Source organism: Gallus gallus, chromosome Z (assembly GCF_016699485.2).
Source record: "Gallus gallus isolate bGalGal1 chromosome Z, bGalGal1.mat.broiler.GRCg7b, whole genome shotgun sequence".
In the NCBI taxonomy this organism is placed as follows: Eukaryota; Metazoa; Chordata; class Aves; order Galliformes; family Phasianidae; genus Gallus; species Gallus gallus.
This window is the reverse complement of record NC_052572.1, coordinates 48,049,233-48,076,759: the sequence shown is the minus strand read 5'-3', so window position 1 is coordinate 48,076,759 and position 27,527 is coordinate 48,049,233. Positions and strand designations below refer to the sequence as shown.

The 27,527-nt window shown below is 37.7% G+C and overlaps 1 protein-coding gene across 7 annotated transcripts in view; it reads right to left on the bottom strand.

Annotated features, from left to right (window-relative positions):
• Window positions 1–914: 914 nt before the first annotated feature.
• PJA2 (praja ring finger ubiquitin ligase 2) overlaps window positions 915–27,527 on the bottom strand; it is a 38,010-nt gene continuing 11,397 nt past the window's right edge. For 5 of the 7 annotated variants that reach the window (XM_004949292.5, XM_413980.8, XM_040656056.2 and 2 more), the window contains exons 2-9: window positions 21,313–21,525; window positions 18,794–19,850; window positions 15,958–16,140; window positions 14,351–14,536; window positions 12,999–13,110; window positions 5,506–5,620; window positions 5,134–5,249; window positions 915–3,794 (exon numbers count right to left, since the gene is read on the bottom strand). In XM_004949292.5, the coding sequence (XP_004949349.2) occupies window positions 3,687–3,794; window positions 5,134–5,249; window positions 5,506–5,620; window positions 12,999–13,110; window positions 14,351–14,536; window positions 15,958–16,140; window positions 18,794–19,850; window positions 21,313–21,511 (2,076 nt within the window). In that variant the 5' untranslated portion in view covers window positions 21,512–21,525 and the 3' untranslated portion in view covers window positions 915–3,686. Of the gene's footprint in view, window positions 3,795–5,133; window positions 5,250–5,505; window positions 5,621–12,998; window positions 13,111–14,350; window positions 14,537–15,957; window positions 16,141–18,793; window positions 19,851–21,312; window positions 21,526–25,754; window positions 25,894–27,527 lie in introns of all 7 variants that reach the window. The other 2 variants (XM_046905774.1, XM_040656055.2) reach the window with 1 other exon arrangement.

The following is a 27,527-nucleotide window of genomic DNA, read 5'->3' as shown; positions in this document are numbered from 1 at the left end:
GAGGGGGAACAATGCAGCAACCCCTCCTGTATACAGAAAGCCCATAGTAGATTTATTCTACATGAAGTATGAGAACTCAATGGAGCTGCTAGGGCCAAAGCAGCAGCACTGCATGCTGAGGCTGTGAGGTAGTCAAGCATCAGAGCTAATGGCACACCTACTGCCTGGTGTTGAGTGGAATACATGGTACAGTGCCCAGCACTGTGCTGGACATGGGATGAGAAAAAAGTGCCTGCAGCAGGAGGACTGCTCAACAGATCCCGTCCAAACCAAGCCCCAGGAAAGCTGATGAAGAACAGAGAAATGAACTAAGGAATTAATGTCAGTGCATTCAGATGTAGCAGGCTGCTCTGTCTCTTGGCAGAGCCAATGGAGAAGTTAATTCAGTATGTAAAGAAAACAGGGAGGACAGGGCAGTTCTGGAGCGTTGCTGGCTTACCTCAAAGGGCCGCCAGATCTGCTGATGTCCCCTTGACCTCATTCAAGAGGTTAAAAACCCAGAACAGTATTCATCACCTAGCAGACAGTTCCAGAACAGGAAATACATGAGCATTCACTGGAGATAGAAACTGCTTATGTGGCTTTTAAGTTATTGCTTTTGGAGAGACAAATATATTTTATAACTCTTTTCAACAAATAGTCAGTGGGGTGGAAGTAGAGAAAAGGAGCCAGGCATCTCCAGAGTCATGCATATTAAGTAGACAGCTTTCCAGGTAACCTGAACTGAGATCACAAGGCATAAGCAAGACACCCTGTGGGGAGGTTCTTTTCATTTCAGGTTAAGCTGCTTATAATGAGTATTTAAGAAAAAATATCTTGCTATATGTCTCACAGCTGAAATAGATAATTCACCTTTTCAAGATGTGCGATGAACGCATAGAATAAAAAGTTTAAAAAATCCAAAATACTTCATATTTTAACTTTGCAATGAAAATGTTTTATTACATATTAAAAAGCATTCATTTTACATCATGTAGTTTACCAGAAACACATTTTTCACAAGAACGTATGTAATACTTAAACATTATTCAAAGTAGGTAATTTGTCTATCCCCTTTTATGTTCTCCTTTGGACTTAAGACACATCCAGTTTACTAGTACATGAAGAGATGATACAAGCCCTCATTTTAGCAGACTTACTTTTCCACATTTTCCTCTTCCTTCTTGTTGAATGCTTGATTTTATTTAATGGGGGAAAAAGATTTTCTTTTTGTAGCTAGGAGAATGCCCAGAATGTTCCCTTTGAGCTAATTTTTGTTCTTTAATTTTTATTGTTCTAGGAAAACATTACACTTTAAGGTGTTCTAAAGGATCAGGCCTACTTGAACTGATTCTACCACTGAATCTGCACAGCAATCTGATGCAGTTTCATTTACCAAAAAAAACTAAATCACAACAAGCATTTGAACATGATCCAAAAGAATATGATCATTCAACTCTTCTTAGGTATTGCTGAACAATTGCTGAACCTGGCATATAATTTCACAGACACCTCGGTGCCTTGGTACAGTTGAGGTACCAAGAAAGATCTATGAATAACCCATCAACGTTCCAGGTAAAGGGGGAAAAAAGAAAGAAAAGCTTTAACGCTCTTCTTAGACGACTGTTCATCATCTGTTTAGAAATAGTAAGCAGAACTGAGGCCAGTAGCAGATAAGGAGGAAAAAAAAAGCCCAGCAGCTGCTTCTGTCTTAGCTCTTGACATTCCTGGTTAAGTCTGGAATCAAAAGCTACAAGCAAGAGTGCTTCCAAATCTTGCCTCAGAATCTAAAAGTAATCCTCTTTACAAAACACGGTTCTTAAAGGATTAAATGAGGGACAGCATACTGTGCAGTTCAGGAAAGAAACGTAATACAGGCTGGTTAAAATACCTGTTGTAGCATTTGCCATGAGGAGCAATCGATGGGCATTCTCCCCAGCACTGATTTATAAATGAGCTATGGAAAATTATAGTGCTTCTTGGATTAGTATGAATTGTCTCAGTGAGTATACCTGTAGTGTATGTTCCTTGTCACGTTTTTCAAAATCCTGCTGATGTCAGCTTTGAGTTCTACTGCAGAAAAATGAACTTGTAAGGAGCTGTGCTAACCACACTTCCACCACTTTTCACCAACACCCTATTGTTCTTACTTCCTTGTACTCACATTTAGTAATGCAAAATCTGAAAAAAAAAAAATCTCAGAAATAGATTTACGGCAACAGCCAGCAATTCTTTGTTCTGTCGCAGTCCACAAAGTACACTGTAAAGTAACTCACACTATTCAGTATGTCTCTCAAAAACAAATATTACTGTCTTACACCATTATTCAAAGAACATATTAATATTTGTAAAGATGAGGCTATTATGGCAGCAAAAACCATAACCATGTAGCTGAGAGCTGCTTTAGCCTTATTTTTTCAATCACCACTCATTTTCAGTCATCACATTAAGCTTTCCATGAGCTTAACTAGTAGTTACTGGAAGCAAGTAATTTTAAGAGTGCTTGGATTTGGTTCCTTGCATATTATCCCCATGCTCCAACAGTGTAGGACTGCACAACCATTAATACAGATACACAAACCCAAATCTTAATTTTCTGTGCTCTAAGACTAATTTCAGCACAAGAGAAACCTTTAAGGGACACAGAATATTAACTAGAGAAATACATTTTAGAAATTAGTCTTTTCCCCTTTAAAATACTCTATGTAGCATAACCCACTGCAACAAGTGCAAACACCAGAAACATTCATTCTTAAAATTCTGAAATAATAATAGTTATCCTAACACCCACGTATTCAAATATAGTTTTCAACTAAGTGCACAAGGTTCTAACTACCTTGTTCAGACTTCAAGACTCCAAGAGACAAAAATATTTTAATTATATCTGCGTTAGGAAAGCAATCCCTCCCTGACATATATATAAAAATAAATATATCTAGAAGAGAGAGAATATACGTGCAAGGAGGAGAAAGTAAAGGAGGTCTATTCAGCAGAATGGTATTTAAACAAAACTCAAAAGAACCAGCTGCCCAGATGTTACAGATTCAACTTCTTAGAAACTCGGAATATCAAATGTTGAAGTTCCAAAGTTCATACAGTCCAAAGTTCATTCAGGACTTAGACTTAAAATTGGTAAAAGCGTTTGTAAAAAAGCCCAGACAACAGTAATCTAACAGCACTTCTGATGCCAGAAAAGTTTAATATGGAATAAAACTGAGAAATTGTTCCATTGCATTTCCAGTGAAAGCAAATTGTACTGCTGTCATCACAAAATGTCTTTATAGCTGATGTAAACAAAAGAAAAATTACAGTTACTCATTGGCAAATAGTTCAGTTATACAAGAATCTATAAGCATAACTTCAGTAAGATGCAACTGCACTGCAGTTGTGAGAATGCAAACACAAAGTGCCATATTATCTTCTTAGACAAATTTAACATAATACAAGCTTTAGACATTCTAGTTACCAGCAATATTACTCGGAAAAATGAAAAAAGGGTGCACATTTTTAAATTTTCAAATTGAAAGCTAGAAACTATTGTAAACCTAATCAGTTGAAAAATTCTTGCATCTTCTTTCAAAACTGAAACATATAATATACAAGGTATTTTACATATATTTTTTTCACATTGTAATTAAACACAATTAACATTTATTTTGGCAGTAGAATTTTCATTTCAGACCCTAGCTGGGAGCTCCTGTAACATTCTAAACAGAAGATGAAGAATCATCATCAGGTAGAAAGGATGCTGTGGCAGCAGCTGCTTCAGGAAGCATGGGAGCAAGCACATGGCGACAAACAGGACATGTTCCTGACTGTAGAAAAAGAGAAAAAAAACAGGTCTTTTGTACAGTTTGAATTTCATTCTAGTGAAGAGCTGAAGTTTATGATTTACAATATATTTCATGTTTTGATGACAAACAGTACTGTCTCAAATCGGATTGGACAGTTTACTGAAGCTAAGAGATATGATACCACCTCTGATGAAAGCTTTCTTTTTTTTTAAAAAAAAGAAACACCAGCTATATACAACAGGAACCCTGCAAGGTGGGTTCATCTTCAAAAGAGAAGTGGGAACTTAATCTAGTTCATATTTGATATTTGAAGGAAAAAATAAAGCCCAAATCTAAGAGATGTTTTATCATAGCTCTCAGCAACAGCAGTTTACTACTGACAGAAGAAAAACGTAAGACAAAATACAAAGATTTTAACATCAAAACTATAGCACTAGGATACAAAAATAATGTAAAACCACGAAGAACTCATTCTAGAGGTGATCTTATCTCCCTGGTCTGAACCAATTAATGACACTCTTACAGTACTTGAGGAAGGGATACATTACACCATAGGCTCAGCAGTATTTCTAAAAACTACTTCAAAATCATCAAGTCTAAGTTTGCACTGTTCATAAAGCAGAGTGCAAATGTATTTACAGAAATACTAATTAATCAGAGTTCTTTTAGTGTCACCTCAGTATGAACCAGGATCGGATCCAAGGAGGGAAAATGTAATTATGGATGATGAAAATGAATAATACAACATTTATCAAAGGAAGGTGTTGCAAATTAATCTACGTGTATTCTTGCAGATGTTTATTTCTTCTATGAACCTTATCACCACAGATGGGCCTGACACATTCCAGCAAAACGGATGAGATACTTGGTTGTCCTCACAGAAAATGAAAGCATTATCTTCATTTCAGGTGGGAGGTACAGTAAAAAAAACAACTTCTCTTATCCTGCTGAAGTGTAACTTACTTGTTTTTTTCCATTCTTACCCAAAACAAATCATGTTTTTCCACACAAAACTCCTTTCCCATTCAAGAGTGACATCACTACACTCCACTCTAAAACTACTATAAATCCTTACACAAATAAATGTTCAACTATTCAGTTTATTTATCCATGTATATTTACATATCCATACCTAACAATAAATACCAAGTCATTGCTCTTCAAGTGATTATGGATATAAACTACTCTTGCTTGATTTAGAATTTGTTTCCACAATGCATAAAAATAATAGCCAGTTATTTCACTGAACATCATTCCACATTTTCAAAAGTTTGAAACTGTTGTTCCTGTGAGAATGCAAATACTCAAAACAAAGAAAACCCACCCAATAAACAGCCAAAAAACATACTGTTGCACTTACCTTCTGTAACCAAAGAGTGACACAAGGCTTATGAAACAAATGATGACAGGGTAGCTCTGTTATGACCTCATCTTTTACATATTCACTGCAACATATAGTACAGCACTGTTCTTGACCTACAGACATCAAGCAGAAGCATTAGTATCTTTTAATGTCAGTTAATCTTAGATGTAGAAAATTGATATACCAACAATATCGCTAACGATTTTGAAATACAACCACACCTTGTACAGTAAGGATTCATTTTCCCGAAATTACAAATGGTATTTAAACATACTTTGCAGCTAACAAGGCTGTATCTATGCTATTATAAAAAGTTAAGTTTGTTCTTATAAACATAGGAGAAATTAATTCTCAATAGCTTTTCTATACCATCATGGTCATCAGTGACGATAATCTGTGGTAGACAATCTATGCTTTCTTTAGTAGCTGGTGGATGGGCCTGTTCAACATCAACTGCAAGAGACTCCAAATGTGCCAGAGCATTCTGAAAAAGGCGAGCAGAGATCAAGTTCTTTTACTCACAAATACAACATTTCATATAAAAACAAATAAGCAAGACAAGGAACCCTGTCAGACCAGCCGTTACATTATTTTTACTTTTGTAATGAAAGAGCAAAAGCTCAAGGTCAAAACAGTATCAGATTATTTTTAAGGCTTCTCAACAGATCAGCACAGATGCACAACTTATTCTCTAATGAATGTTTGTTTTTGTTATAAAAAGAGAGTAAGTCAAAAATACAATAAACCCTGCCAATATAAAACTGCCTGAAAATAAAAGCCCCATTAATGTACTTTTTGGCTTCAAAACTAGTATTACTCAAGTGAGAAGAAAAAATTAAGTACCCGGGCTACAGTATCAGTGTATGCTTTCAGGAAAAAGCAGGATCCACACAGATGTTTCTCATCTATATAACAATTTCAGATGACCTGCACTTTGAAGTCATTTTATTTGAAACAAAATTAAAGTTTTCACCATATAAAGCCATTATGACACCAGTGCCAAAGGAGGCAGATTTAATGTTAATTTACATCATATATTCAACCACTTTGCAAAGTTCTCTTTCTGCTGAAAAACCTTTCAAAAAGGCAAATATAGCCAATCCAGATTCTAAGAAATGCACAAGATGTACCTGGTTCAACAATACAACAGAACAAACTGAATAGCCGGAAACACATAAGCACTGCGTTTATATCATGAATTAAGCATGAATTAAGTACCCACAGCCTTCAAGTACAACTACTTACTGTTCTCATCAGGATGAAATATCAAATTTTCTGCTAAGAATTTAAGAGAATTTGACATTTTTATAGCATCTATCATTTACATCATTTACCTAGTAACAACAACAAAAAACCCCCCAACAAATTATAGAAACACTAGGTGTCTGCATGTTATCTTCAACAGCCCTTCCTTTGGATCTTTAAAGTTATCAGTCACAGACTGTGAATGCATCTGCTCTTATCACAGGGACAAGACAGCTTGGGTAGCCATTCCACCTAGTAGCTTTACACCTACAGTCAAATATTTGCAGTAGCATAAAATCAGCTAGAGCTAACAGACAAATACTTGTAGTTCCGACTACCGCAAGTACTCTCATCTAGAAGTTCTAGTTAAAGAAAACCCTGGAACAATTGTTTATGGTGCAGTATACAACTCTACCTGCAAAACAACTACATTCTTCTAATTCCTCAGATCTAACAGCTTACAATCATTCAATTCTGCTACAGTGGACAATACTTCCTTACTAACATTAAGTTGACTTTAGTATTTCTAATGCTATTTTGCTGCAGCTGTGATGGTCTAAGAATATTTTGCAGATAACAGTACTGTCATTGATTAGATTAACTACTACAGCTGGGAAAGCTAAATGAGATCCAAGGCAGATGCAGTATTGCTTACGTCCAGTCTCTGTCTATATCCAATATTGCGCTACAAAACAGAAAATAATTCAGAGAAGCATTATGCTTTTTGAAAGTTACATAAAAGAAATATCACAGACAATAAGTCTCACAATGACTCTGATGCTTAAACTACATCTTCAAAAACTACGCAGACTGAAGGAAGGTCCACTCCGTAACTTGTATAACTTTGCTTTCAAGGCTTCATAGATAACTCCAATTTTCTTCCTCCTATTAAACATGACTGCTTACCACTCCATGCTTCACAAATTATATGCTGAATACTGCCAAAGACAAAAGTGGTATAAGCTACAAGGATGTGAGCTTCTCACACCTGTGAATCAGCGCTGGAAATATCCATAAATGAAGTCAGTTACAATCCACAGACTTCTAACTTGTTCTACGTTGCTACTGAAGTAAACCAAACAAGCAAGTGACAAATGACAGCTAAAAAACCCACTCATACAGAGAAATTTTAGGACAAACTGCTTTAGTAGAGTACCAGAGTCTTACAGAGCATGCTTGATTGTTTTTAATACACATTTGCTTTTCCTCCCATCCAAATGTAAAAACTGTGACAGATCCCTCTGTTCTCATTATTCAGTAAATTTGTTTTGCTGGCTTTTTTTTTTTTTTCTCCACAAAAACTTCCTGAGCTATACTATACTATGATAATTGCCACTAGTGACAATATAACTTGTTAAAAAGCCTACTATCTTAGTTAAAAGAACTTTGTGAGGAGGATTAAGTAAACCAGTAACAGATTGAATAAACTCACAGTTTTTGGATAAATTTTTGATGATGTTATAATTAAAAATGTAGCCTAACGTATTGATCACATCAGAGTAATAGAATAGTATCATCCACATCATGGCTTAGGTTGGAAGGGACCTTAAAAATCATCTAGTTCCAAATCCCCTGCTGTGGGCAGAAACTCCTTCTATTAGAACAGACTGCCCAGAGCTCCATCCAGCTGGCCGTGAACACCTGCAGGGATGGAAGTATCTACAGCTTCTCTGGCCAACATCATCACGCTGTTCTTGTGGTGGGGGCCTCAGGACTGGACATAGCATTCCAGGAGGAGTCTTGTGAGACAGGAACAGAGACAATCACCACCTTCAGCTAAAGAGGTACAATTTTGATGCAGAACAGGACACAACTGGCTTTCTAGGCAATATGAAGACACTGATGGCCCATGCTGAGATTTTTATCCACCAGTCCTTCTCCATAGAAGAACTTAACTCATTCATTACCCAGTCTGTACTTACACTGGCATCTGTCCCAACTGAGGGATCCTGGTGGGTGAGAAGCTGGACATGAGCCAGCAGTGTGCACTTGTAGCCCAGAAGGCCAACTGCGTTCTGGGCTGCATTAAAAAAAAAAAAGGTTGGCCAGCAGGGAGAGGGAGGTGATTGTGCCCCTCTACTCAGCTCTTAGGAGGCCCCACCTGGAGTACTGCGTCCAGGCCTGCAGCCCTCAGTACAGGAATGATGTGGAGTTCTTAGACGGGTGCAGAGGAGGGCCACTAAGATGATCAGATGGCTGGAGCACCTCTCCTGTGAAGCAAGTTTGAGAGAACTGCGCTTGTTTAGCTTGGAGAAGAAAAGGCTCTGGGGAGACCTCACTATGGCCTTCCAGTATATGAAGGAAACATGTAAACAGGAAGAGGAACAGCTGTTTACAATGGTGGATAGTGATAGGACAAGGGGGAATGGTTTTAAACTGAGATGGGAGGTTTAGGTTAGATATTAGGAGGAAGTTTTTCCCCACACAGAAGGTGGTGACACACTGGAACAGTTGCCCAGGGAGGTTGTGGATGCCCCATCCCTGGAGGCCTTCAAGGCCAGGCTGGATGTGTCTTTAGGCAGCCTGGTCTGGTGGTTGGCGACCCTGCACATAGCAGGGGGTTGAAACTAGATGATCATTGTGGTTCTTTTCTACCCAGGCCATTCTATGAAACCTGTGGTGCAAAAGCATTTCCGATTACCAAGAAGTAAATGAGTTACTTTTTCAACTTAGAACAAAAGCAAAGATATATCACATCCATAATATAGAATCAGACTAAGCAAGACTTAACCAACATGTCTGCCTTAAACCTAGATCTAAGTAAAACTAAAACAGTACAACTGACATTATTTTTTTAAACACTGTAAGACTCCTAGTAGCTTAAGCACCAACAAGTATTCTCTTAGAAAGCCATTAAAAATTGTGATAAATACATAGATAATATGTAATTGGAGAAGGACACATATTTGGGTTCAAACAGGGAAAGCTGTTTAAAAGGCAAAATGAAAAATATATGCAAGCAGTAAAATCTGTAAAGTGATAACAAAGAATAGAGAACAATCAGGAAAAGTATCTAGTGAACAGGAACCATATCACTGTAGAAAAAACAAGAGAAACACCTAAGAAAACCAAAACAGGTCCATCTCTGAAATAAGATGGACCATGTCAAGAATAGATGAAATCACTCCCTTTATTTCTGGGGAGAGATGAGGAACATAAAATGAGAGCTCTCTGTTCTTCCTCATGATTGCTTTAACTCATATTTCCCTAAAAGAGCTTTCAAGTCTCATCATCTTGACCTTAGCTCCCAAGATACCCGTTGTCATGATCTCTCTACTTGACACACACATGCATTTAATAGAAACTGCAAAACAAAAATGGTCATATTAGATTTTTTCATATACTTTACAGAAAAACTGCATTAAAATGTCATACTAAAAATTGCTAGAGAAGACATTTTCAGAAATCTCTTTTCCATACTTGAAAGTCTTCATTCAGTTTGTTCTTTGTATCATAAAATATATCCTCGATAAATTGTTCTAGTCCCCCCAGTGAAAATTCTGTATTCTGCATTTCAGAGACTGACCAGGTACTATGACCAGAGTAGAAAAGAAAAAGAAGAGGCTTTGTAACATCATGACATATTTAGATTGCATGTTGTTCCAGTGAAAGATTTCACATTCCTAAATTTGTTGAAGAGTTCTATGACAGCTGCTCTGAAAGTAACGCTCCCTATTTTATGATGCTGGCCCACAACATCAGAGGCAGATGGTGGCGGTATGTCAGTAGGAGACTGAACCCTCACACCAACATTCCATCACAATTCATTGCTGAGTGAGAGATGGCAGCAGAGAGGAAGTCTGACAAAATGGCATCTGACGTGGGAGTGCATATGAAGTGAAGGTGTTCCACTGAATTTCTCCATGAGGAAAAACTGGCATCACTTCTGGAGAGACCTATGTACACCTACAATATATGACTACCAGGAAAGTTTGCTTATATGTTGTTCTGAGAACTGCTACCACAGAAACAAATTTCTAGTCTTTGTCGATCCAGTGAGTGATAGGATTGCAACATAAACTATGTTAATAAAATATACAGGACTAGTGATTCATAAGTCACTTTTTCCAGGAAGCAGAAGATGCTATATCCTATATCCTGCTGTGACTTGTATTTTAAGATACAACCTAAACAAAGTCAAAATTAATTCTGGACAGATGGATATTTTTTGCTCAGTTTCTCTCTGCTTCCAGAAATACAATATTGTCTAAGAGAAATGTTGAACAGTTCAGGGTAATCGTTGCACTTATTTTCTGACCTATGTGAGTAACAACCCTTCACACTGGGGTCTTTTGTAAGTTGCTTGAGGATAATAATCCTCAAGAGAAAGGATTTTAACTCCATGTAATCAAATTAACAATGTGAAGGTATCACCCTTAAAAGTTACTTCCTAAGTTAAATTATCAAAGCAAGAAGAACAGTGACAAATGTGAACTAAAATGATACTCTATACTGCAGTACTTGGAAGGGAAGGGAGCAAATGGATTCATCAGCCGTTGTAAAACATCTTGCTATTTCAGGCAACATAGATACTTAAGAATTTCTTACAGGGTATTCATTTTGTGCCAACAATACAGAAATAATCATCCAGATATTATCAATGTGTTCCTAAATGATAGGAGTTGAGAACATTAACTCAATTACAAATTTAAGAAGTATCTATACAACAATGATGCTAATTAACCCTGTAAACTCTCAAAGACTTGAAAATTCTTATGGAGCAGCTACTTATTCTAACTATGCCAGGCTTCTATGTCCACCATGAAGTTTCAAGCATCCAAATGCTAATTTCAAGCAGTAATGCTACTTCAGAGAATTGCTGCTTCCTCTTGTCCAACACCTAGAGTGACCTGTACCACAGGTTCCAAAGAATAACTAACTACATTTGTACTCGACTTCCTGCTTGCCAAGCAAGTTCAATGATGCTCAGTTCCTGAAGATACTAACATAATTACAGCAGCTTCTCTATCAGCAATGGTAAATGGCTGCACAGACCTGCATCACCTAGGACTGCATTTACAGGCCAGCCTGAATGAATTTTACACATTTCTTCTGACAGAACTCAACAATGCTCTTGCACAGAAATGAGGAAAAAAAATCTCAGAACTGTAATAACCTCAAATCTCCTTTTTACAGATTAATACATAGATAAAAATGGGTGGATTTGTTCTCCATCTCCACATAATTCCTCTTCACTACAAAGGAGGAGGTCAACTTGCTTCTGTAGTTCTGTCTTGTTTGATGTAGTGAGAACTGGCAGGTATTGAAGAGATATGGATTTTTCCCCATACAACTTCACAGTACTGCTTTGAGAATAAAGACATCAACAGGCCTCCTATATAGCAAGAAGCAGTTTTGATGCACCTCCAGATAAGTTAAACTAACAAGATCCTGCAAAACTGGAGAAAACCCTGTGATACTCTAGCTACAAAAAAATGCTGACCTCCCTTATGGTTTAAGTGATGCACACCAGTAATCTAATAAAGATTACTAACTTCAGGTATGGCCCTTTGACCTCCTTGGAAAACCACCACTAAGCTCATTCACAAAATTATTGATTTTATCACTATTTGTAAGGCTAAAAAGCTGTATGATTGTTCCACTGACTGTCAGCTTTAGAAAGCATTTTAAAATGTATTCGGTATTGTGTCTGCAAGCATTCCATGACACAGTTTGCCCAGTTCACCCCTTCTAACTAAGAGCTAGCTGTCAAGTTCCCTACTGCTATCCCCTAAACCTCACATACAAAACATTCAATTTAATTGTTGCAACACCATATTATATGTCTACACATATTTAGCTCTTGTTTCAGCAGACAATATTCTGCAGAGAAGATTTCTGGCAGAGCAGAAATTGTCACATTGCATGAAACAGAATTTCAGCTTGCTATCTTTATGTTCATTCTGACAGTGACCAACATCATGTAACTAAAACAACAACCAAAAAAAACAATAATCATAACCATGGTGGTTTATCCACTTTGTAGTCAAGACAAACAAATCCAATACAGACTAGTTCTGAGGAATACAAATAAGAGACTTTTACCACTACATTAAAAAAACCTGGGATAATATATACACACAGATGTAGGTATGAATTTTCTTCAGGTATGTACAAAATTTGGCAACATTTAAGTGCTGCGTTTATACTTGCAGAAATGCAAATATTCTCATTTTTCCTTTAGGAGAGAATAAATACATATTCTAGAACTAGTTCTAAAAGTAGTGCTGACCAATGACTTCTTGCTCTATACCATTTAGAAGAACTTTAACATTTGTTTTCAAATTTGCAAATCTAAAAGTTCAAGACAGACCAAGAAAGGATTTTTTTCCAGTTCTCGTTCAATCTTTGTTCATAAGCTAAGAAAAGCTCTTGTCACAACACCACATGTATAACACCACCACAGTTAGAACACCTGTACCATTCTCATATATTTTCCCAATATTGATAAAACATTTCCTATCTAATGAAATATTTTCATATCTAATATTAACACAAAAGAGTACCCCGAGTTGAAAAAAAAAATAAAACTCAGCAATCTGAATATTTGTGTATTAAAATAACACAGCATGCTTTGGTTTTAATTCCTACAAAAATCAACTGCTGCACTTTAATACCTCCATAGCTTGTGCTAAGCGCTCCTCTAGTGCCATATATGTGAAAAACTGAGGGTCCACATAAGAAATGACTTGAGCAACTCCGAGTCCGTCACCAAACTCATCCAGTAACCTGAAAAACATGAGTTCGAAATGTAGACAATGCTTCCGAAGTTAACGTTGACAACATGAAGACTGGATACATTTAGTTTTTTCACATCAATAACACTCTCGTTAGGCAGTTACTGTCACTCTCTCCCTGCTTAGAAGGGCAGAGGGAGGAAAAAGGGCAAGTGTTCCTGGGTTGTGATGAAGACAGGAAGATCACATGCCAGTTACTTTCCGTGGATAAAATGGACTCAACTTGGTGAATGTTAATTTAATTTAATATCAGTTAACAGAATTAGATGGTAAGACAAACCTCCTTTCTTCCCAGACTTCTGCTGGGCTCTGCCAGAACGCACTACCAACACCTATCCCCAGCACAGTGGTATGGTCCGTGACACAGACATCAGAAGATTCTGAAGTGAGCTTTTATTGTTGACCATTTCAAAGTAACAGGGCAAACAGTTCAGCAAATAAATTCCATGTGTATTCTATTAGGCCCTTTTTAAAATTGTTGTTCATATTGTATTTTCATCATGTGTCAACATTTCACAGCTTAACAATCAGGGATCAAATTTTAAAACAGGCACCAGCAAAACTGTTACTCTCTGCATATGATGAACAGAAAAAAAAAAAAAACAGAGCAGTGTTCTTCTTTCTATTCTGATTAGTTAAGCAGCTTGCCAAAGCTGATCTCCAAAACTGAAAAATTGGTTTATATCCATATACCACAATTTCCTTATTAGCTTGCTGCAGTAACTACTTGCTTGTCCCTGTAACATAATGTACTTTATTTCAACTTGGACTTCCACATTAGTCCCTACTGAGCTTTTTGTCAATATAACAACACTTATACTGTCTCTTTATGAAGACACATCTATGTGGCAACTTTTTAATACTACTAGCAATAAGAATTAGAAAGTTGTACTCGCTTGAAGGTTGACTACATTCATACTGCCTTGTTTTTTCTTTATAATACTCCTGCTATACTTACTGTCTTGAAAATCAATTGAAAAATTAAACACATCCCTCAATTGTGCCCTAGAATGTTGTCAGAACACAGCCTCATTTAACACATCTACATCTGTCTTCTAGAATAAAAGGAAACCCCTAACTTCCGGTGCCTTAAGCCACAGAAAGCAGATTACCCGCCTTTGAAATGTGCACCTTCTGATACCTGTGTGTGTTTAGACATCTTACATAACAAAAGGAACCAGTCACTACAAACTCTCTAAAATGAATGCAGAAACTATCAGAAACATACACACCTCCACTCCACATCCAGGTCCTCACTCATACTGGAGTCATCCTCAAGATTGTTGTTTCCATCCAACATAAAGAACCCAGGATGCACAAAATCACTAGATGGATCGTTTTCTTCATCACTGCTACTCTCTATTTCTTCATGATACTGTAACCATGGAATTTCTCCTTCCTCCAAAAATGTTTGCACCCTTCAAATTAATAAAAGAAAAGCATTTGTTCCCTTCAAATAAATAAATGAACAGGCAAAACTAAGAAGCTAGGACAACTTCTAAGTATTTGCAAGCAAAAGAGGATACAAATACCATATCAAGGGCTGCACCTATGTCTTTCCCAGAGTCCTAGACTAGAAATTTAACTTTTGCTTTCGGAAAAAAAAAAACAACATAACTTCTCAGTGTTATCAGCTAGTCCAACCAGACTCTGAACCTACTAAAACCCATGATACTGCAACAGAACTATTTTCACAGTGCTCAAGGTCAGTAAGCTGCTTGCTTAGCATTTTCCCCAGTATAGGCAGTATCCCTGTCAGAGCTAACAAACTTAGTTCTCAAGATTCTCTTATTAATCTAAGCTCCAAAAATCTAAAAGTTAAAGGCTCTCAAGACCCCGGAGCAGCCTGTCATGGGGAAGCTTGACCTAACTGCCAAGAAATTATTTGTAAGAGAAGCCATGCGTTGCTCCTAGATTCCCTGGAGGATCAAGAGTCAAAGGAATTAGGAATACTGCTTTTCTTATCAAAGAGCAAATAAATAGGAATTGTGTTAGAAATTAGTACATTCGCAGGCTATCCACGTCACAGAAAACTAAAGGATACACAGTTCCATTGCTGCTGTTCTGAAACAGATTAGTTTTCATGATTTTTCCATAAAGCCATTCTAATTCTTAAGACCTCAAGAGGCAGTGATGCTAACAAAGCAGTAACAGATTTAGACTGCTTGGTGCTAGCTGCTCTATGCCTGTGAGCAGAAGTAGCAGAAAGAATACTTAGCCATGACTCGTTGCTGTATAAAGACCCAAACTAATAATCTAAGGTCACTATTAGATACTTAGAAGAATACTCCTTGCAGAAAAAACAGACTTTTGTTAAAAAAAAGTAAAAAAGTAAGCTCTCATCAAGCAAATGTTTCAAATTCACTTTAATAACTTACAGGAAAATAAAGAAGAAAAGAAGAAATAAAGAACAGCTGTTCCATTCACTGGAATATGAAAAGCAATTACAAACAACAGCTTTACAAGGAGTACTACGCGGTATCAGAAGATGTGTGTAAAGAGACATGCGCTATATAATTAGCTTGCCTAATATGCCTTTTTGGAGTCAGTACACCCAGCCTGTTATCCCTATTGATGCTAATCCCTTATTATTAGTGTCAACACCCTCTTCTTATTTCTATATCTTTCACAAAATAGCCAGCATTGTTTGTATGACACGTCATTTTTCCCTATTTTAAATGTGTACATCAAATTAATCATGTAGTTGTCCATAAATGATTACTGCTAAGATCATAACTATTTTTAGAATTTATTTTATTCTACATAGTGTCATGTGGCTACTGTGATACTGCTGCCAGAATTTACAGGAACAAATTACACAATGAAAATGAAGACATACCCTCCATGGAAACAAGGGTCTGCATTCACTTCTATCCCATTGCTGCTGCTCAGCACTTCTGCTTCATGTTCCTCCTTGCCTGGGACCGTCTCCCAGCTCTCATCACTTGAAGACTGGTCTTTTTCTGCAGCAGCAAAATAGATAGGCCCAGTTGCAGGCCACTCTCCATCACTACATTCTGAGCTGTAATATAAACAAGGCAGGATGTGGATTTAAGCACTGCTTTATGGGAAAGAAAATATGCATACAAACGTTCTGTGTCTTCTTGCTTTTTGTATGAAGATTTCTTTCTAGCATAGAAAAGTTTTCAGGGACAATTTTTTGCTACCTCTAAATAGATGACAGATATATGTGTAGGGCTCATTCAAATCTCTCTCTTAAAAAGAAAGAAAAAAAATCTGTCCACCCTACCTAGTGATAGTATTTTCTTCTTCTCTCTAGACATTCACAAAGCACATGCAACATTTCAGAAATAAAAGTTCACAGCCCTACATGCAACTTCTACCAGCACCCTGGATACATAGAAAACCAACATTTGCTTTGCAAACGTGAAGAAATGTTAGTCTCACATCTTAGTCACACAAAACATTAAGCAGAAGTTCTGGCAGTCTCTAAGCCATTCACAATAGTGCCTCCTCAGCTCTCTTTTTTTAAACTGCACAAAGTTGCAGTTCATAGATTACTGAAAATCATTTAAGCCACTGGCTTTAACAGATGAGTGACAAGGGGTTTTTCAAAAGACAATACATCCTATGTTGTACTAACTAATGTTTAATGTTCTAGTACTTTCCCTCCTCACGCCTAAAGGTTAGTTAAGCATACTGTAAGACTAACCCAGAGACTCAGAACCAGTCCTTCAGCGTTGTTTATTTTACAATCCAGTAATGATCATGAACACTGATGACAGTAATAAAAGGACTGTTCTGAAAGTAAAGCCTCCTATTTTATTATGCTGGCCCATGACATCAGAGGCTGATGTTTGTGGTACGTCAGTCAGAGGTTGAACCCTCCCACAAACATTCCATTGCATTTTGTTGCTGTGTGACAGATGGCAGCAGAGGGACGGCCTGACAAAATGGCATCTGACATGGGAGTGCATATGAAAAGAATTGTCAGTGAACTTCTCCACGCAGAGAAAAATGGCACTCATTGTCATTCATCAATGTTTGCTGAATATTTATGGAGATGAAACAGTGGACAAGAGTACAGTGAGGTGGTGGGTAGTGTATTTCAGCAGTAGCGATAGTGATGTGAAATACGAGCCACATTCCGGACAGCTATGCGCATCTGTCAGACTATGACATGATGAGCATCTCGATCAACTCATCCACACAAATTAGCAGATTACAAGCAGTGAACTGTATACAGAGCTGAACAACAGTTTCAATTCATTGGAAACAATGGTGGCACAAAACATGGGTCACACAAATGCTCACACAGGAGCAGAAAGAACACTGTATGCGACTTTGTCAGGATGTATCGAACCAATACAAAACTGAAAGTGACAGTTTCCTGCACACTTATCAGTGAAGGGATGTGGTGTCACCACTATGATCTAGAGTCAAAAGAAGTCTACAGAGTGGAGACATGTGAATTCCTTATCAAATAAAAAGTTCAAGATGCAGCCCATAGTGAATAAAAGCACTGCACTGTCTTTTGGGATAGAAAGGGGTTTAGATTTCCTGAAAACTAAGGAAAAACCTCCTTTCTGACTGCTACATAAAGGTGCTGGCTAAGCTGAAGGCTCAAATTTCCAGTATCAGGACTGAAAAGACGACAGTCTTTCTCTTGCAACACAATAATACCAGGCTTCACACCAGCCTGAAGATGGTGGAGCGCAATGCCAATCTTGGCTGGACTGTCCTACCACACCCATCATACAGACCACATTTGGGACCTTATGACTTCCATCTGTTCCAGCTGATGAAAGAGGGACTTCATGGGTAACATTTTCCTAATAACAATGCCATGAGAGCAGCTGTAAAATAGTGAGCACAGCATGCAGGCTCATCAATGATGAAAAAACACAGCTAATAGGGATGACTACTCTGAAAAATAGTGTTTTGCAGCTGAGAATTTCAACATCAAATAGTGTTATTGTGCTCTTTCTATCTGTTGTAGTTTCCATGGAAATAAATAGGAGGCACTACTTTCAGAGTCACCTACCTATTACTATATTGGTAGTCAAAGTTATTCTAATACAATTTATTTTGAATTTGTATGTACACAGACTTTAAAGTTCTCATTAAAAGGAAAGCAGATATGCCTACAGACGTTAACAGCAAAAAAAGTAAGAACATCATATGAATTCATTTCAAAATTCAGGATTTAACTATGCCAAATTCTGCAGAGATGCAGAACTTCATTTAATGATTACTGAGTTATAGACTTGTCACTTGCCAAAACATGAGATATGAGCTTAGCACAGACTTCCTGGGAACAGTCACCTAGCTGAAGTGGTCTCTGTTTGCCATGCTATCCAATGCTACACTGTGGGAGCCAAAGGACAGGTGCCTCATTCCACCAACAAAAGCATAATTCCAGTTAGAAAGAATTAAAACAAACAAACTTTCCTGACCCCATTCTTAGAACCTAATCTTCAATGTTTGGAAAAATACCAAAATCATCACATTATAGTACAGTAAAGTAAAGTGCCATTTCTTTAGATTATCCTGGAGAGAGCTGAAGGAGAACTGAAAGGAGAATTTGGCATTTTGCTATACAATCATGTTCTGAAATTGAGTTACCGTGTTCCATGTGCTAACAAATTATGCAGATTTGTATATTATTTACACATCCAATTCAACCCAATACAGATACAAAAATGGAACTTTACCTGTCTTCATCTCTGTGGGACACTGCTAAGCGTCTGCTGCAGTCTTCAAACTCATCCCAGAAACTGCTATCATCTAGCACATCTTTTTGTTCTTGAGCTGATGTATTTCTCCTTAGGTCTACTTTTGTGTTGCTTTGAGAACCACTGTACCACTTGGAATCAAATAACATACTGGAGCTCAATTTTTCTTTGTCATTTCTGAAGGGAAACTCAGCACAGCCTTGCTCGATTTCATCAATTTCACCTTCCCTCCTAGAACTGCATTCTTCTTCATTATTACTTGGAAGCTTCTCTCTGTCCAAATGGCTTGTGGGGTTTAGTTTTCTTATCTTAGGTCTCACTATTAGTTCAGGTGAATCTCCTTGTTCAGTCTCCCCATCATTGATATTTACTTCGTTACAAGTTGTTACACAGGTCCTGTTTTCTATGTGCACTGTGTCTACCAATTGCGTTTCATGGCTGGCACCACTCAGGTTACTTTTCAGTATGGCTTGATCTTCAGCAGATTTTTTATACGTCCCATTGTTTTGATGGGTAAATTCTGAATCTGTGCTAAAATATCTCGTTAAGGGCATTGGTCCTATTTCCTCACAACATTCTCTAGAAACTCTGTCATTGAGAGTAGATAATTGGGACCGTAAATGCGTAAGAGATTCTACATCCTTTTCTAACTCAGAAACTATGTTATCTAGTGTTTCCTGAAGTACACCTGCTTCTTCTCTCACCAAGCAAAGTTGGTCTTGACCATCACCGTCATCATCTTCTCCATCACTGCTATCTGGCTCATAAGAGTCAATGTTTACAAAAGCAATTCCACTGCAACCATTCAAATCATCACACTCTCCAGAAGCATATTTGGCCAGGTCCTCTGAATTTTTATCAGGGTTCATAACATTCCCTGAGATTTGGCTGCCTTCTGTACCATAAGAAAATGGTGAAGGGTTTGCCTCAGAAGTCTGCCTGAACACAGCTTGGCAAACGGAGTCTCCAGTTCCAATATTTTCTAACAGAGGCTCATCCAATAAACCTGGAGAAACTTGAACCAATGGCCCAGAACCTTCATAGAAAATTGTAAGAAAATACAATTGAATAATTGAAAACAATGGGTAACTTCATTTACAAAACCTGCTCATGAAAAAAAGGATAGCTCATTGCAAATGCAATGCAATTTGTTATGGAGAAACATTTAGCAGATCTGTAGCCATTCTTCATTAATATAGTTTACAGAAATGAGAATGTAAACAAGACTAAAGAAATAAATTTAAATGATTCAAGTTCACCTCAGCCATTGACAGCAGAAACCAAGTACTAAAGAAGAAGCATGCTCATAAGAAGTACCTTCACTGTGTTCAATTAAAAGGAGATTTTAACATGAGAAAAAAAAAACCTGAAAGACACTAGAAGCTTTAAAAAGCTGCAACATGTCTTCCCATATGTTAAAATTGGACTACTGATTTGTTAACTAGCTGAATTGTGCCTCCTGCCACACTCAAATAAAGCCACTTATTGCTACCATAAATTATGTACTAACAACACTATATTTTGTACATGCAGCTGTGAATGCTACTCTACATAAGGAGAAAATAATAGCAGGAATGAACATAGAATTTACAGTTTGTAGTCACCATAACGATGGATTCCATTTGGTTATATTAGACACCTCTTGCATAAAGATACAATAAATACTGAACTCAGCAAGAGTTAAAGAAGGTAAAAATATACACCCTGGCACTACCACAAAATTAATGCTTAGTTTGAGTTATCTGTAAGTTCCATGCTGTTTTTGAGCACACAAATAGCTTGCATAACTTGATGCAAGTACTTACAAATTTTAGGCTGGTATTAAGAAACTTAGAAACTTCATTAAAAGAGGAAAAAAAAACAAAACATGCACAGTTAAAGGTAGGGAATCTGTAACAGGTTATTTTAAACACAAGCAAAGTTAGGAAACCACATAAAATAAGTTTTCCAGGGTTTAAAGAGAAAAAAAAAAAAAGGAAAGAAGGATCAGCAGTTTGCTAATCACTGAAGCAAAAAAAAGGGAGGGGGAGAATTGTTCAAGTTGTGTCAACAGAAGAGAACGTTTAAGATCCTATACAAGCTTAAAATAATTTTACTGTAACTACACTTAGGACAAACATGTTATTTGGTCAATGATATGTCAAATATTTCATAGCCTCGTTCTGCTAGAACGTTGTAACAAATTTTCTTCCAAACATGATTTTCAACAAAGGTCTTTCAAGAAAGGCAAAATAACGGGATGCTATCTTACGATTATACAACTGGTTAGGACACATTAGTTTATTCATACCTTCCTCAAGCAAAAGTGAAATCTAAAAATACTTCAGTTTGCTTTAAGTTTGATTACACAAAATCATCCAAAGTGTAGTTTACACATATGTATAACATATGTGGATACCCCTCTTCCCATTTCTATATTTCCCTATATGCCTTCCCTCCCCAACCAACCCCTAAATACCACAGTTCGCAATAAAATATACACAGAGATATGTACATACATAAAGAAATCTGTTCCTGAACATCACTCAATTCTAATCCTTCATATTCTCCATTGTGTTGGTGTTGATTTCCATCTTGACTATTCAAAGATGGTCTAAAACTGACATAAGCATGCCTTCTTCCATATCTTCTACCTGTAATAGTCTGATACCCTCCTGTTGGTTTTGGCCATGCAGGTTTGCCAGCCTCTTGACCCATTGCTGCATGAGATTCTAGAAGAAGAAAACAAAAAACAAGGAACAAACAAACAAAAAGAAGATTGTATTAGATAACGATACATCTTCTACAGTTTTAAACCTCTCCAAAGCTTTAAATTTTTTAAAGCAAGGATTTTCCCATTTCTTATCTACAAGGCTTTGAAATTCACAAACATACAGCTGTTAAGAACTTCAAGTACTCAGCGCATATGTGAAAGCACATAACAGTTACAATTTTGACCTACACTAAATATAAACAAGGCCAACCTTGCCCTGCCCTCATCTTAACAAGTTTGTGATGAATAACAGACCTCATAAAAACAACTGAAACTAAGTCCAGATGCCACATGACCTCCTTTCTTCTTTGAAAGAAACTTATTTCTGTGCCTCATTCCTATGTAATTGCACACAAGACACTTAGAAAAACTGTAACAGAAAAGCCTTCATGCCATATAGGGTTATAGTCCATGCATGGTTGCTATTACTGCAGTAGTATGCAATATTGATGGATCATAACACTTATCAAGAAAACATGGATTAAGAGCTACACAAGAACTTGAAAAACTGTGGGAAAGCTGCCAACATTGCAATGAAGAGTTTCTACTACAGTAGTAGTATCTTCTATAAATAATCTAACACAAGAGCTCATGTCCAAAAGTTTGTACACATACAATTAAAAGTCCAGATTTCAGACGTTCAATGGCTTTCACATCTCCCTCTATGTCACTTGCAATCTGTACTACACACAGAGATTACATATTAGCTTTTCTACTCCTGAAAGTCACCAAATTGAAAAGGAGGCACATTAAATGTAAAGAGAATAAACTCCGCAACTATTAACATAGTTTCTGATCAGAAGATGTAACTGCATATGCAGTAACTGTCCAAGACTTTAAGCAGTTTCTTTCTTTCTTTTTAAATGGGCACTGCTTTTCAAGTTGTCATTTTGCTGAGTCTGACATACAGGAAGCTACCCTTAATGCTATTTACTTAACATGAATCAAAAAATCTAAGGAAAAAAGCAAGTATTTGAGGGGGAGAACTATGCTTACAAAAGTCAGGTAATTCCTCAGAAGCTTTAGCCCATGGCCGTCCAACCTTATGGTTTGCCTGGGCTGCACCGAGTCAAGAGAAAAAAAGATCCTGGGCCAAGAATATGTAGGTTGTTTCAAAAGTAATGCCTCCTATACATTTCCACAGAAACAACAACAGATACAAAGAATACAATAACACCATTTGATAGAGGAAATTCTCTGCTACAAGACTATTTTTCAGCACAGTCACCTCCATTAGCTGTGCATTTTTTATCAGCAGTGAACCAGCCTGCATGCTACACTAGCAAAAATCTGAAAAGTGTATGCAACCCACTGTTGCTGTCACCACTGCTGAAACACACCACCTACTACCTCACTGAGCTCACATCTACAATTTGGTCTCCATAAATATTCAGAAAGTCTCAATGAATGCCAATGGGTGCCATTTTTTCCTCATAGAGGAATTCAGTGACACACCTTTGTTTCATACACACTTCCACGTCAGATGCCATTTTGCTCCTCTTCTGCCATCTCTGACACATGGCAACAAAATGCAATGGAAAATTGGTAGGAAGGTTCAACCACTATTGCCATACCACCAACACCTACCTCTGATGGGGGCCAGCATAATAAAATAGGAGGCATTATTTTCAGAGTAGCCCTTGCAAAATATATAATGCAGTTAATATGTATAAGTAACAAAATTTACTTCAACTTCTAACATTTTTTATTAAAATAAAAACAGAGCAATGAAACCATAAAAGCAATGGGATGTTTCATTTGCTTCTTTGTAACTACTCCAACAGTCTGCTTCAGCGTCAGCAGTTGTGATTCTTAGTGAGTTCTCCAAGTGTTTGCCAGCAATTTTTGATGAAATTTTACTCTTCCTGTACTTCCTCCCTGAAAACAGTTGTTTATAGATGTACATACTGCCAAGAAGTGATGATATGAATAAGGCGTGATGGTGAAACAAGTGCTATTTCTCTCTGGTAAGAGAGGACTTATGAAGTCCAACAAAGAGATGATCACATTTCTGATTGCCACTCTATACATTGTTTAAAAATCTGTACATAATGTATTTACGTCAACTGAAAATGGAGTTGCAAACACACAAAAAAATTGCTGATTTTTGAGGGTTTTTTCTGGCAATTTTGAAACCAGTTCTCAAGTTCTTTCACCAAAACAGAAAGCATGGCTGTGTATTTTTTTGCTGTTTGCAGGACTGCGTTAAGCCCATGTATCAGAATGCATACAATTATTTGCCATAACTTGCGTTAGCACTGTACCGCACCTTCTCTGTGTCCTGGTGTCAGCCTACAGAGTGCTGATCACACACTCATTTGTGGCTACTGTGAGCGATGGGTGTGTGTCCAGAGCCAGACAGGGCCGCTCGGTGGGGCAGAACCACCACCATGACGGCACAGGGCAGGGGGCGGCTACATCATGGGCAGCCCACATATGCCAACTTTAGCTGAAACGCAAATAGAAGTATCTACTTATACAAGGTACAACTTCTAGTAGACGCCACAGTCTTCAGTCTAGACACAGCCTCCTACAAGAATTTGTCTATAATTGCCAGCATGGCAACTCCAAACTTATCCTAGCAACTGCACTTCAAAAGTTCTGTGAATTAAGTTCAAATACGTCCTGTCTGATCTTTCCCACAGGAAAAACAAACAAACAAAAAAATCAACGAGACAGAACAATGGTGGATAATGTAAGGCCTCAAAAAATAGGCAAGCTTCTAGAAAATAAGAATTTTTCTTTTGCTTGATAACCAGGAAAAAAAGTTATGGGTGGAGTAAATGAAAGAAAATTACATACACTAAAATGTCTCTTCCAAGAGTCTGAAGTATTTGAGTTTTATTCCCAGGTGAATTTACAGTGATAATAAAGATATTTGCAGTGCTCAAAATTGGAAAGCAAATAGTTGCAATTCAATTACTTAGAACTGCAATGTTACACTTAAGTATAACATAAAGAGTTAATTTAATCTTGTCATCTTCACTTTTTGTGATCTTTAGCCAATTCTAAAAAGCACTTACTACAGGGATGTTGCTGTAACTTAAAACATTAAATCTACAGCTCTGAATCTCCTCTGGAATTTATAATCCTACTTATCTCTCCTTTCCACTCTTCTCCCAGCACATGAAGTGTCTCCATAACTATGGCGCAGTTCCATGAACACCGTGTAAGTTCAAACACATCTACCACTAGTGGCAGTGTCACAAAACTGTTTATTTCTACATACCTGGGATAAACCCAACCTAACCTCTGCAGGAAAAAAAAAAAAATGAGCAGGTAGATTCTCATTTACCTATGTAGTTTGATTACATACAATCTTTTCCTTTTTAAACTGCATGTATTTGTCCACAGCTGTTCATACCATACTGAACAACAGAAGCTAAAATGGTAAATTTATCATTAACTGTGCTATTCCTGCAATTCTTTTCAAATGGTGCCATTAGAAATGTGAAAAAAACCCTTTATCATCTTTGCCAAAACAATTTCTGCAACTAATGCAACAATAAAAAGAAGCGGGAGGGGAGGAACTGACAATTAATTTTCCTCATTAGTCAACCAGTTAATATCCTTACTGAGTCAATCAGCAAGTCGCTTTTATTCAAGCAAGCTCTGAATTGTTCAATTTCCACAGATTATAACATGATTGGTAAGCAGAGTGCCAGAGGGAGATGACAGTAAGGAGCCACATCCAGACAACTTGCAGAGCAAAACCCAACAGTTAGATTACTAAATCAGCACAGCAAGACAGAAGCCAGCCCTCAAACATGCTAATAAAACTTGTTGAAATAGAAAGTAAAAACACAATGTAACTGCTTAATTCTTAATTCAGCAGTATTCGCCATGAACAGATGTCCACTCAGGAGAGTCAAACTATCTGAATGCAGACGTTCAGATTTTTTTTTGTTTTGTTTTAAATTGATGTTCACAGCTGGTAAGACCTTTAAAGTTGCATGCAATGCCTCCTGTGTTCCAAATAATTCTTTCACATTAGGAGTATTCATCTTGTACTCAATTATTCTTAAAAGGTGCAGTTATTCTGCCCTGGGAGAAGTTTATTAGATCAAACTAGTGAAAATTTCTACCTTTTATTCAATGTTTGGATTTCACAATTGGATTAAGGGAAGAGATGACTTCTACCTAGATAACAAATATGAGTAGGTGCCACACATTTATTCACCTGCATACCTGAAATGGGCAGCAATTAGGCATCTAAATCCAGAGATCAGTCTACAAGCAATTTTTTGATCAACAAAGTTCTCAAGACATAGAATAACTTCTCTCTACTTCTTCTGGCAAACATCCTTAGCAGTGGGCATCATTCTGCCTGAAACACAAAAGTTCAATTTATTCAGCCTGCTCAAAGAACTGCCAGCACCTGCTGATAGGACAGACTTATGCTAGAGAGATGACACGTCCTCACAAAAGCCAGGGCCTGAATGAAAGGATGTGTTTCCCTCCTCATGTGACACACCTGTAACTAAACAATGGGAAACTAGCTGAAGACATGATTAGTGTGTTAGGCTAAGGATGGTTATAGCCACACCTTCACTGTTTCAGTAGGATGCCTGAATTTCTCAAAGGTTCATTAGAACCAGTCATGAAGCAGAAAATGAAGCAGAAAATTACTTCAGGTTACCAGAGCTGGATTTAAAAACAAAACCAAGGAAAGTAGTTCCTAAATTGCACAGTGAAAAAACAGACAGGTGGGCTCTCCAAGGTACTGTACTTAAACAATAAAAGTAGCAGACTATTTTGCATCTGTGACTGCTGCACTGAGGACTCCACTCCCTAGAGCCAGCTGACTGCAGGCTGTAGCACAGAAAGCCTAAGCATCTGAGTTCAATCCATGCGACTTCCCCAGCAAACGTGGGTCAGTGTTCCCCCTCTTCATACCCTCACTCCCAAAACAAGAAAAAGAAAGCAGAGAAAACAACTACACAAAACACTCCTTTTTCCAGAGTTAATACTGTGTTAAAGGTTAGTTGTAGATGTATGTATCACAGAATGACCAAGGTTAGAAAAGACACGCAAAACCATCCAGTTCAACCATCCACCTACCACCAGTATTTCCCCACTAAACCACGTCTCTCAGTACAACATCAAAACGTTTCTTTTACACCTCCAGAATGGTGACTCCACCACTTCCCTGCGCAGCCTGTTCCAGCACCTAACCAGAAGAAATGTTTCCTAATGTTCAATCTGAATCTCCCCTGGTGTTTGATGCCATTCCCTCTAGTCCAATCACAAGTTACATAAGAGGCTGATTCCAGTCTTGCCACAATCTCCTTTCAGGGACTTGTAGATAGCAACAAGGTCTATCAGATCCTCCTCCAGCCTAAACAATCCCAGCTCCTCCAGCAGCTCCTCAGAAGACTTGTGCTCCATTCCCCCCACCAACTTCATTGTCCTCCTCTGGGTAAACCCCAGTGCCTCTACACCTTTCTTGAAGTGAGTGGCCCAAAATTGAGCAGAGTACTTCAGGTGCGGCCTCACCAGTGCTGAGTACAGGCGGATGATCACTTCCCTACTCCTGCTGGCAACACTATTTCTGATACAAGACAGGATGCCACTGGCCTTCTTGGCCACCTGGGCAAGATAAACAGCTGTTCACAGCCCAGCACCATGACAAAGACATTCAGAAACAATCCGTTACCTTGATCACAGTCCTAAACACAAATCAGTGAGGTTTATGGAGCCAGACTTGATCAGGTTGGAACCTCCTGTCCTGTGACTCAGTGAGCTCTCACTCTAGACCCCAGTACTACATCCCCCAGCAGCTCCACTCACTGCATTGCTTTCCATTCTTCATTATCCTCTTGAGCCCTTCACATCCTGCACTCTAGAAAGAAGAGAAGCAGCCTCCTGGGATTAAGATACGCATGGCCTAGATCTGCAGTACTATGCGTAAACTGTCTCCATCTGTGTGGATGTGAAACGTGCTGTACCCAGCTCCTGAAT